The sequence below is a fragment of the Nansenia antarctica genome (genome assembly GCF_963989245.1).
Source record: "Nansenia antarctica genome assembly, chromosome: 1".
In the NCBI taxonomy this organism is placed as follows: Eukaryota; Metazoa; Chordata; class Actinopteri; order Argentiniformes; family Microstomatidae; genus Nansenia; species Nansenia antarctica.
In genome coordinates this window covers 21811345-21823932 of record NC_137674.1, presented here as the reverse complement: position 1 = coordinate 21823932, position 12588 = coordinate 21811345, and the positions used below count along the sequence as shown (strand labels likewise).

The following is a 12588-nucleotide window of genomic DNA, read 5'->3' as shown; positions in this document are numbered from 1 at the left end:
AGGTACATACAGTATTAGAGGTATAGTATTAGAGGTACATACAGTATTAGAGGTACATACAGTATTAGAGGTACATACAGTATTAGAGGTACAGTATTAGAGGTACATACAGTATTAGAGGTATAGTATTAGAGGTACATACAGTATTAGAGGTTCATACAGTATTAGAGGTACATACAGTATTAAAGGTACATACAGTATTAGAGGTACAGTATTAGAGGTACATACAGTATTAGAGGTATAGTATTAGAGGTACATACAGTATTAGAGGTACAGTATTAGAGGTACATACAGTATTAGAGGTACATACATACAGTATTAGAGGTAAATACAGTATTAGAGGTACATAGAGTATTAGAGGTACAGTATTAGAGGTACATACAGTATTAGAGGTACATACAGTATTAGAGGTTCCCCTGCTTCCTCTCCTTGAGTGAAGGCAGACCTTTACCCTGTGGTTTGCTTTCACCTATTCAGTTATTTCAGATCAGCACAAACTATAGACAGGAGAGGAAGCCACTTTAGACACGCTTAGCATGTTCTAGTATAACACTAAATAAGGTAGACTGGTAAAACCAGTTGGATTGCATCCTTCCCAGAAAAATATTCAGACCCATGACAAACAATCTGCCAAGTCAGAGTTTTCTCACAGAGGAGCAATGTTGACACCCCACACACAAATACATGGGACTATTGATGGGCAATAGGCCTACATTATAGGTAGCCACACATGTAAAATAATAAATAATAATAAATAATAATAATAATAATAAAGAAATAACCGTATAGTTGCACGTTTATGCTTTTATCAACCATACATTACAATACAATACAAATGACATTTGGGCTTAAAGTTTGCTTCTTGTATGTGCCCTCGTGTTCAGGAGCGTATCATTGAAACATGACTTGGTGGTGTAAAGAAGTACGTACCCGCCCACAGTGTGCCAAAATCAAATTGATGAATATTATGAATTGATTCATTGTTTTCTCCTCCTATTTTTCAGGGTCCCACTCCCAGTTGGACGGTAAGTTCCCTTCCTTCTGCAATCCAGTGTCCATTCTCTCTATATAAGTTCAGAATAGATTTCAAGATCCTTCTGCTTGTTTATAAAGCTCTCACTGGCACAGCACCAGAATATCTGAAAGACCTTTTGCTAGCATATCAGCCCAATAGAGCTCTCAGGTCTTCTGACGTTGGTTTTCTCTGTGTACCACATGTACAAAAGAAGAGATTTAATGAGGCTGCATTCTCATTGTATGCACTCAAATTTGCCTGAGAAACCTGATGCTGAGAAAGGAAAGCAATAATCCCATCAAGCTAATCCAATGAGACCAGAAGACTTGAGAGAGTTGCATACTTTGCATACTTGAGCAGTAGCTGGGACAGTGACAGGTAGACACTAAGCTTGGGATCAGTTGCATCGTTACTGGGTGCACTCACCCCCAGAACGTCAAGACATGTGGGTATTTAGTTATATAACTGTCAGCTACAACTGTGTGGTGGAATGACCTACTTGGCATTGGTCTTGGTATGGCATTCAGTTCCTGTACCTTTATGTCATGGTGGTGTTCATCAACATTTTCATGCATTCACTCGTTAACATTAGAGCATTGAATCTAACATTCAGTATCCTTTTTTCCCTTTCTTTGTTTGATCCGTTTTCTAAGTATGCGGAACGCCACCCTTAAACACCAGGATCGTTGGGGGTCAGGATGCCCCTGACGGGAGCTGGCCTTGGCAGGCTAGTCTCCATAGAAGTTCCCATTTCTGTGGAGGCTCCCTGATAAACAGTGAGTGGGTGCTGACTGCCGCTCACTGTTTCTCTAGGTGAGGAGGAGTCATACAATTGTTATTTAAGCTACAAACGTTTTTTACTAAAACATTTACCACATTCTTTAACGTCCCCCTCCACCCACACTTCTCTCTCAGCACCAGCACATTCGGTTTGACTGTTTACCTGGGCCGGAGGAACCAGGAGGGAGACAACGCTAACGAAGTGTCCCGGGCAGTTACACAGATCACCCCCCACCCCGACTACAACAGACGTACCAGTGAAAATGACTTGTGTCTGCTGAAGCTTTCGTCACCTGTGTCTTTTAACAACTTCATCCTGCCGGTCTGCCTGGCAGCAGGGGAGAGCTCCTTCCATGCTGGTACTGATAGCTGGGTCACCGGCTGGGGGGACATCAGGAGTGGAGGTGAGGACTGATGGGGCTGGTGGTCATCTGGTAAATGGTCAATATACTCTATGCTCACTAAATAGGTCATAGGAATAATACTTTGTGATAACAGACAGTTATCAGCACACCACAAGACAAGGCAAGGTAACTCATCATGTGAATGTTGTTCACTGTGCCAGTTCACAGGACCATGAGACCTTCTATGTTTCATTAGTTAAGTTAGGTAATTTTTTGTTAATCTTAATTTATAGGATTTGGGCATTGAAAAAAGTATGAATCCATAAAGTAATGGTATTGATGTTTAAAAAAAATATTTGATTAATTCACAAATAATAATAATTATAATAATAACTTTTTTAAACTTGTAGCAACTAAAATGTTTATAGAGTTTGTGATATGAGTTGCAGATTCAGGGTTTTTTGAGGACAAGGGTAAAATCATACTTCACCTAAATATGAAAATAGGCTGAACCATCCCTTTATGGAAAGGCCCTGAAATTTGCTAAGGATGCATGACTTCACAACACCTACCTACCTATGTTACAGCAATATACTGTAAAGACAAGTTGTGTTATACAGACAATTATATGAAAAATACCTAGATGAAAACAAAATATAGATCAAATATGTACAAAACAACCACCAGGGAGCATCGTAGAACACATCTAATGGATAGGCTTACAGTGTATTATAAACCCCTTTCACTGTTTACAAACATTGCAGCCTGTAGCTGTAGTAAATAAAATTAACAATCGACTATCCTGACAGCAGACTCCACACTTGGCACTGACGCCCTGCGTCAGTAATGGGACAGTGAAGCATTTTTCTTCTTTTGACTCTACTCTCCAAAACGTTTTTTGTTTCTAATCAAACAATTGCTATGAGGTTAAAGTAGACATTCTACACCTTTATTTGATGGTAATATGTGTACACATTAGTTTAACCATTCCGAAATTACAACACATTTTATGCATAGTGCCCCCTAGGTAAGTTTAGAAAGTCCCCACTGGTGTGACAATGTCGCAGGAGTTCCACCAGGAGACAGTGTTGAGCATGATGGATATGTTTACATTACAAGAATACTGTATTGTAGCTTTCTGTATGAGTTGTGTGCAGTATGTCCGGTATGTTACTGGTGAGCTTATTAAACGTACCTAACCCTACTGTACATTATTACGATTTGAAAGCCACATTCAGATATGTCAGCATGTATGAAGTATATGTAAGGGACACATTGAGTATTCATATATAAAGCTGAATGTCAACAGATTATTATCATTCGGATTGTCTTGTATTCACACAAAATGAGTCTGTTTTGGCAGCACGGTGTACGAAGGTATTCATTAACTGGTTGAATATGTCTTTCATCAGTGAACCTGCCCTCGCCCCAGACCCTGCAGGAAGTGGAAGTGCCAGTAGTGGGGAACAGGCAGTGTAACTGCCTCTACGGCGTGGGCAGCATCACAGACAACATGATCTGTGCTGGTCTACTGGCGGGAGGGAGAGATTCCTGTCAGGTGAGTTATTATCAATAACATTTCACTGTATGTCTTAATGGTGCAATCGGTTTTATGGCAAAATATAGGGAAATAACAGCACAAGGTTACTTGTGCAAGATGCAATGTGCATCTTCCTCTCTAACCAAGTTATTGAAGCGCAACCCCGTGTTTTTCGGATTGTTTAACTCCAGTTGGTAGGCCAGCCAAATCACAGTTACGGATTGCTGCTTTAAACCGATCTCACTGTCAACTGCTGATCCTTTCCTGCATAGGGGGACTCAGGAGGTCCGATGGTGAGCAAACAGGGTACTCGCTGGATCCAGTCTGGTATTGTGAGTTTTGGCAACGGTTGTGCCTTGGCAAACTTCCCTGGTGTCTATACCAGAGTGTCCCAGTACCGGACCTGGATCAACAGCCACATCACCACGAACCAGCCAGGCTTTGTCACCTTCTCCTCCAGCGGGACTGACAGTGACCTCAGTATCACCTGCACTGACCTGCCACCGCCCCCAACCACTGTCCCCCCCACACCAGCACGTACGTGTCACCTATCCCCTACAGTATGTTATTATGGCTACATCATAATGAATCCCCAGCCTGACACTGGAATGGACCTGTGCCTCTTCCCCTTTTACCCTCTCCCCCCTCTGCAGCCGTGGTGTGTGGCACGGCTGATTTGAACACCCGTATTGGTGGAGGAAGCACTACGGCATCAGCAGGGCAGTGGCCCTGGATGGCCAGCTTACAGAAGAATGGAACACATGTTTGTGGTGGAACGCTGGTGGCAGAGGGCGCTGTCTTGAGCGATGCAGCCTGCTTCTCCAGGTAAAACACACTCACTCATTTACACCAAAGCAAGAAGGAACAAGTCCTGGTTCAGTGTTTGGAAGGGCTGTGTGTTTCCCCTCACTAAACAGTCTCTCTTCAGTCAGCCCAATGCCTCTGACTGGAATGTGATCCTGGGTCGACTGAAGCAGAACGGGGACAACCCCTTTGAGGTGACAATCAACGTTACAAACATCACCCTGAGCAACTTCACAGGCAATAACGTGGCTGTCCTCCATCTGGCCACCAATCCCACACTCGGTACTTACATCACGCCTCTCTGTCTGGACGGTGGAGACAGAACCTTCAGATCAGGGTCTACATGCTGGACCGCCGGCTGGGGAGCGGGCCAAGGCGGAGGTGAGTGGATAACTACACATGTATGCGTGTGTGAAAGAGAACTTATGGCTTTGAGTCATGTTTTAAAAAGAGTAAAGCTGCTCTCATGTCATTTAATTTCTTGAACCTATGGAAATGTCACAAAAATCAAGTGCTATTTGCGAATGAAAATGCATTTACTGCAATGTTTACTCTTTTATGGTACAGAGAAATTATTGTGTGTACCTTTAAGTGTTTGTGTGTGTGTGTGTGTGTGTGTGTGTGTGTGTGTGTGTGTGTGTGTGTGTGTGTGTGTGTGTGCATCGATATGAGAATTAATGCACCTCACGCTCCGTCTTCAGCTGAGCAAGTTCTGCAACAGTTCCAAACCTCTGTGGTGGACTGTGTGAATACATCGTCAACTGACAACATTTGCACTGGAGCTGTGACACTACTGCAGGTAAAGACCGATGATCAATCTGCACATCTGTACGGTTGCAATCCATCTTTAACTATTTAGCATGTCTTTATATTCACATAGCCACAAGATTATAGCCACAAGATTAATATAGCCAGATTAGCCACAACTGAACCTTGTTTTCCACCAATTCCTTCTCCCTTAATCAAGGACCCCAATTGAAATAAGCCAGTGGCTTTCTTGGGTTTTTATCCTTTTAGTTGACCTTGTATGTAATATGTACTTTCATGTACCTACTTCTGCAAACATTCTAATAAAGTTTTCAAAAAAAAAAAACCTATAGGGCGATGCCGGAGGCCCCTTGATGTGTAAGCAGGACGGCGCATGGTTTCAAGCTGCGGTGTTGACCATCAGCAGTAACGAAACCTCCTCAGACCGAGGAAAGCAACGCGCCTCATCTATGGTCTTCTCTGCGACATCACGCTATGCAAACTTCCTCACAGGTGTCTTGGGACGGTTCCTGTCTCCCAGAGTCAACAGCACGGACGTCTCGGCTGCCAATACCACCTCAGCCACCACAACCAGTGGAGGAGCCTCCCTAGCTTTCTCTCCCCTCTCTTATCTTCTTCTTCTTCTCTCCTTCACCCTCATTGTTGTGTCTTCTTAGGCCCACTAAGGCCCAGTAAAGTGAAAACCGTCATTTCCAGTATTTTTAGTTTTAATTTTGGCTTCACCCCAAATCAAATTAGCATCAACCAAATACGAAGAGGTTACTGTTGTTTCCAGAAAATTCTGTCCTATCTTCTCTTCCTCAAGTGCTCCGTTTTGGATTAATGTGATTTTGGATTTATATGCGTTCGTCACCAGACCAAACCCAATCAAATAAATCAGATATATGATTTGTCAGCATTGTCAGTTCCCGGCAGGTACAGATAATATCTGAGACAAGTATGGAACTGGCCATTTAGAATGTTGTGCTAAAATGCAGTAAGACTGCATTGACTGTAAAGTCTGTAAGGACTGTAATAAAGTTGAATCTAATGTAATCTAGTAAGACTGTTCAAAACGCACAGGTAAGAAAACGTTGTAGCTGAAGTTATCTTGTTGTTTGAGTTAACACAGTGTTATATTTTGCAAGCTAGAAAAACTACCCGTTCGCTAACTTTTGTTATAAAATATGTAAAGTTGCAAACAATTGTACTACAGTTTTTCTCTATCGCTTTAACACGTTTTCTCTTAACACATATCCAAAAGCTCACACACAAAACCCTAAACTCCACAAATCTCTTGCAAAAGCAAACACTGCATTCAAAATGATGTTATGTCTTCTCAAAATGAAATGTTGTCGTCAAATGACACACACACACCATCAAATGAATAGACACTTGTAAGAACCAATTGAACACTGATGTGCACAATGGAAAACACTATGATCAGCGGAAAACAGTACTATGATAAGATTATCAGTAGGCCTTTTGCATTTTCAGTGTTACACTACATACGTACAGTAGCCTGTTTTTTAATTCTGAAATACTGTACACATCTCAGCAATGACAGTTGGATTTGTAAAGTGTTCTTCATACAGAACAAACAATAGAAAAAATAAAATAAGCCTTCTGCATATACTCTACTACACAAAGGCCACAAGTCCTGTCCGTATTAGATTACGGTGATGTTATCTATAGGCATGCAGCTTCATCTACATTGAAACAATTGGACTCAGTTTATCACTCAGCTCTAAGGTTTATTACCGGGTACAGTTATGACACTGCATACTTTATGACAAGGTTGGCTGGCCCTCTCTTTCTCTGAGGCGCAGTTACCACTGGAACTTGTTCGTTTTCAAGGCCATCTGTGGCAAGCTTCCTCCTTATATCTCATCATTATTAGACTGGAGTCTTGGTACTTATGTGACCAGATCTAATAGTTGGCTTTCTTTTCGGGTTCCGTATGCGCGTTCAGACCTGGGTAAAACAGCCTTTTTTAAAATTGATGCCCCTAATACATGGAACACTCTGCAGCAAACTCTCCGGTTGGAGGTCCTCCCCTCTGCCTCTACCTCTAACTCCTGGTGCAAAAACTGTATTCTAATAATTGCAATTGTTTTTAGTTTTTTCTTTTTTTCCCTTTAATCCTGTCTTGCTCACTGTTTGTTTGCCCTTGCTCACTATTCTATTGTACACTCGACGTCACTGTAAATGAGGGTGACCTCAGTGCCTATCGAGTTTTAAATAAAGGTTTGAAATGAAATGAAAAGACCTCGTCGACATCACAGGCAATGTTCTCCCTGGTCAAGCAGATGGGAAAGTATTGCCTGGCATGATGAATCCAGCCCTGATATACTTCAGACATATTTCAACACAGGAGAGCTCACATTTGGCACTTTTATTGCTAAAGCTATGATTGCGAATTCAAATGAAATAGGTGTTTGCCCATATGAGGAGTGTGATTGTGTGATTGGTGGTTTGAGTTTAGCATTCTGAATGGTCGTGTTTTCCATGTGAACACTAGAGATTTTATCAAGGAAGAATGTGCCAAATGTAGAGAATTGTATTTTGTGTTTTGTAACTGTGTGGTTTAGAGCTGCAAAATGAGTGATAAGCAAGAAATGTGTTTATCATTATGAAGAATTGGAGTGAGATAAAACACAGCAGTTTCAGGTTTTGGTCATTGTGTTTGAGGTTCCGATATTAGTGTTAAAGCGATAGAGAAAAACTGTAAGCTAGTTTAAAAGTAGCTTACCAAAAATGTAATAGTATCCAACTGCAAACAGAAACATCCACACATGAGAGACACTGTAGACTGCTAATACATTGGGCACATGACACAAACTGTCAATCCCGTAGTCTGCTGCCTGAGAAATTGTGGTTAGCAAAAAAGCTACTTCTTGCTTCTTTTTGAGCATTTTAAATTAAAGTAGGTAACCTAAAAATCTGAGTTTATTTTTTTCAATTATTATTCAAACATAATGTTTGTGCAGACATGATTTATAGGAGTTAAGTTTTAAACTTAATTTAAACTTATTTGTTTAATTAAGAATTCATCCGCAATCTGAGAGGTATTTCAGGGAGTCAGAAGCTAGCAACAACAACAACAACAACAACAACAAACTGTGCAACAGACAAAGTGCGACAGAGTCGTTTAGCTCCAAAGCTAGGATGATGAGCTAACTTCAATCTGCTACCTCATGCAATGTATTTGACAAGTAATTGACTCACTCAGCTATCCAAAGACCAAGGTCACTGTGACCTAACATGGCACATATATGCACTACTCTATTTCACTTATCTGTATACATACTACACTTCACTCTATATGTTATGGATTATTGGTATGTTTTAAATGTATCAAATATTTACTGTAATAAACAACATTGATCTGGTGAAGGCCTTTTACTTGTCTAAAACCATTTTTACGGTCTTCACAATCTCTTCACAATGCTGTAGAAGAGATATTCTGGGATCAAAAATCAAATAATTACTATGAGGTTAAAGTTGAGATTCTAATTATAGATTAGACATGAGAAATGATAACCCTTTGTATACATAGTCCCCCTAAAGTAGTATTAGAAAATTGGCTTGACAGGTGCTTCTGGTTAGTCTTTGTGAAGTTTGTGAAAATAAAAACCTTAGGCTTGCCAGCAACAACAGTTTGGAACATCATTCAAAAGATGAAAAACACTGGTGAACTTTGCAAACGGCCTGGTAGGCCAAGGAAGACTTGTGTGGATGACCGAAGGATGCTCATCATTTTAAAAATGAGACTGACAAAAAAGACTGTCCCACAATCCCGGCTTTACGGCTTTACTGATGACAGCTTCTGGGAGGTTGACTGAAATCTTTTTGCTTGAATTTTATTCTATTACACAGTCACCAGCCACTTCATTAGGCACACCATGCTAGTATCGGGTTGGACCCCCTCTTTTGCCTTCAGAATTGCCTTAATTCATCGTGGCATAGATTCAACAAGGTGCTGGAAACATTTCTCAGAGATTTTGGTCCATATTGACATTACAGCATCACACAGTTAAAGAAAATTTGTGCCAAGAAAATATCCCCCACACCATTACACCACCACCACCATTTTCACCCAGAGAACTGCCGCTCACTGGATATTTTCTATTTTTCTGACCATTCATTGTAAACCCTAGAGATGGTTGTGCTGGAAAATCTCAGTAGATCAGCACTTTCTGAAATACTCAAAACAGCCCGTCTGGCACGAACAACCATGCCATGTTCAAAGTCACTTAAATCACCTTTCTTTCCCATTTTGATGCTTGGTTTGAACTTTAGCAGATCGTCTTGACCATGTCTACATGCCTAAATCTATTGAGTTGCTGCCACGTGTTGGCTGATTAACGAGTTAACGAGCAGTTGAAAAGGAAGTAGCCGGTGAGTGTATATATGTACAGTATATTGTGTGATGGGTTTCAAGTAGGGATGTCCCGATCCCATTTTTTCACTACCGATACCGATACCGATACCTGGGCTTCAGGTATCTGCGATACCGATATCAATCCGATATTTGTATTTATTGTTTTACTCCTGAATAATAACAAATACTTCCCCAGTATATAGTCCACAACAACAGTTGGCTATTAAAGACCAGCCTTTATTCAAGCAACAAAAACAGTACTCTGCAGTACTCAGTGACCAACTGGTTTAAAGTTAAAACAATTTAAACTGCAGCATTCAGCATTGTAGAAAAAAAATTAGTTACTGTCTGATTTCTAGTTTTAGTGCCTTCAGGTTTTTATTCTATTTATCTTCTCTTACAAATGGCAAATCAATTATAGCACCCTTTTTAAAAGTGTAGCCTAGTCAGTGGCGACGCACCGCGGGGGGGCCCCAGCCACTAGGGGGCCCCCTAACATTGGATCCAAACGTTTTTTTTTATTTTTATATAATTTAAAAATATATAAAATAAAGAAAATAAGTGGCCCTTCATTGTGTCAACCTTAATTTTAATATATAGGCCTATATTTAAAAATATATACATACCGGTAGTTAGCCGTATCCAATAGCAACATGACTTTGACGTCAAACGTAGGCAGCGAGACACAAGGAAAATGAGCAAGCGAAAATACAATACAAAGTACAATAAGCATTCTTTAGGTGGTGGTAGATTCTCTATTCGGACATTATAGCCGCTATATGTGGGACTGTCGGTCCGATATTGTAAAAAAATCAAATAAAAAATGTATGTTTACGGAAGTACATGTCTCAAGTATTATCTCGGCGGTTAGTCGAGTGAAAGAAAAACAACATACAGATGATAATTCACACAATATAATACCACGAAAGCGTACAGCACTAAACAATAACATTTATTTGGACAGCATCATACTCAAACTCAGGCAGAAGGGCAGGGTCCGGCCAGGTTCACAGTCACAGGCTGTCAGTGCATCATACACATAGAAGTTTTTAGATTGGTTAGGTTGGCAATTCTCAATCCCATCTGGCAACCCTTAGCGGAGAGTCTACAGATATGTTTACAGATATCACACTGCTGTGCACACCACACTTTGTTAAAAGAAATAAAGCTTGTACTATTCTACTTATAATACATTCTACTGATGTAGTGTAGTCTACCATTTGGTTTTAGTTATAGGCTATTGCTCTCACTTGTTTGTACCTTTTGCTAAGTCAAGCATTTAGAATGTAGAGTGCATATTGCGAAATTTCGCAACGTCAATAACGCATCGGCCTCTAAAAAACGCATTTTTTTTTTTTACTCCGTTGCGAAAGGGCCCCCGCCGCCACCTTGCGGGGGGGCCCCGGGATTTTGCGCTACGCCACTGAGCCTAGTACCACTCGATATAATATACAACAGTTTAACGATCACTAAATACTTATAATCTGTGGGTTGGATTCACTGTTGCCAGAGGCTACCGGTAAGTGATACCTGGCTTGTAAACATACTTTAGCTGTTAGCAGCGTTTTTAGCAGTCACCATTCTTGAGCAAAACATTGATACAAACAAACAAACATTCAAATACTCGTGTCGTCTTGAATTTTTTTCCGATTTCAATGTATGACGCATCATTTGAATGCTTACCATCTGTAGTTTCAGACTATGTAAACAACCGAAAAATTACGTAAGCAAATGGTTTATGATTTCACCAGCTAGCATCATGACATTGTCAGACTCATTACACACAGGTAGCTACTAGCCAACTCTCATGCCCGTGACCACTGACTACTATTGTTGTCATCACGTGAGTGACACGCCGGATCGCGAGCCTCAGATCGCTGCCTATTTTTTTGTCTGGTGCGATCTGCGATCCAGCATTCAGGACCAATATCGCGGCGATATGCGATATCAATATCGGATCGGGACATCCATAGTTTCAAGTCATTTGAAGGTGGATATGCATCACTTTCGGGTTCTTATGGTCGTTCTGTTGGAGAAGTTGGTGTTGTCATAAACTGGTTGCTGTTGACCTGAAATAAGTGCCATCTGGAAATGTTTTTGTGGGCGCAGGCGAAGTGTTGTCGGTTGTGTTGTAAGGGACCATAACTCTGCCAAGCCGACTAGAATGTTTTATTGTAGACTCATGGATTGACAGACAGATGTGGTTTGAGGATGGACCATGTCTGACTGTAAGAGTCTCGAGGCACAGAGGGAGGTTGACACAGGGGAATGGGTTAAGCAGCTTGTTTATTTTAGAGTACAACTCAGCAAAACGTCCTCTTTTCTTTTCAACGTTTTTTTTCAAAAATAAATAAATAATGTACAGACAATGCGTGACACAGAGTGCGGGTCGCCGTCCTGGACGACCACGTCCGGCTGTCTCCCCTTTCGGGATCTGCTTGCTCAAGTATTGCACTCTCTCCGTGGCAGGATCTCTCTGCCTTCCTCACTGTCCGGGGGGAACAAACACACCTGTCCGTAATCAGCCCCGTCATCCACACTCCACCACAGTCCGGCTCCACCTGCAGGCCAGAACGCGCCATGCTTCCCACACTGACCAAAACAGAAACATATTCTTTCTGTGCGTCATGTTGTCTTTTTAGGCATGTAACCGGGCTGCAACCTGCCATCAGTCCTGGACCTGTTCCCCTCCAGGACCAGTAAGAGAGCAGGAAAGATCACCGCTGACCACCTCTTCCAAAGACTTCCATCCAGAAAAAAGGTTCCGGTCTATCAAGACCAACACCTCGCACCAACCGGCAGGTTGATGAGATGGGTCCGGTGCTGCCCACTGCCCAGGTTGGGCCCTGTGAAGCCGCGTAGGTTTCTGGAGCCTACTGTCTCTCCCTCAAGCCCTCGTCTCGCTCACCTGCACTCCTGGAACCATAATGTGACAGGCAACACTTACTTACAGAGCACATGCTGGCAATACATT

At 41.5% G+C, this 12588-nt stretch overlaps 1 protein-coding gene across 1 annotated transcript in view; it reads left to right on the top strand.

Moving 5' to 3' along the window:
- LOC308164373 (serine protease 33-like) overlaps positions 1-12264 on the top strand; it is a gene marked incomplete at both ends in the record, with an annotated part of 28009 nt that extends 15745 nt beyond the window's left edge. The window contains 8 exons of the mRNA XM_080538477.1: positions 1005-1025; positions 1669-1828; positions 1931-2199; positions 3552-3697; positions 3952-4216; positions 4333-4504; positions 4608-4864; positions 12257-12264. Coding sequence (XP_080394603.1) covers positions 1005-1025; positions 1669-1828; positions 1931-2199; positions 3552-3697; positions 3952-4216; positions 4333-4504; positions 4608-4864; positions 12257-12264 — 1298 coding nt within the window. The remainder of the gene's footprint in view (positions 1-1004; positions 1026-1668; positions 1829-1930; positions 2200-3551; positions 3698-3951; positions 4217-4332; positions 4505-4607; positions 4865-12256) is intronic.
- Positions 12265-12588: the final 324 nt, after the last annotated feature.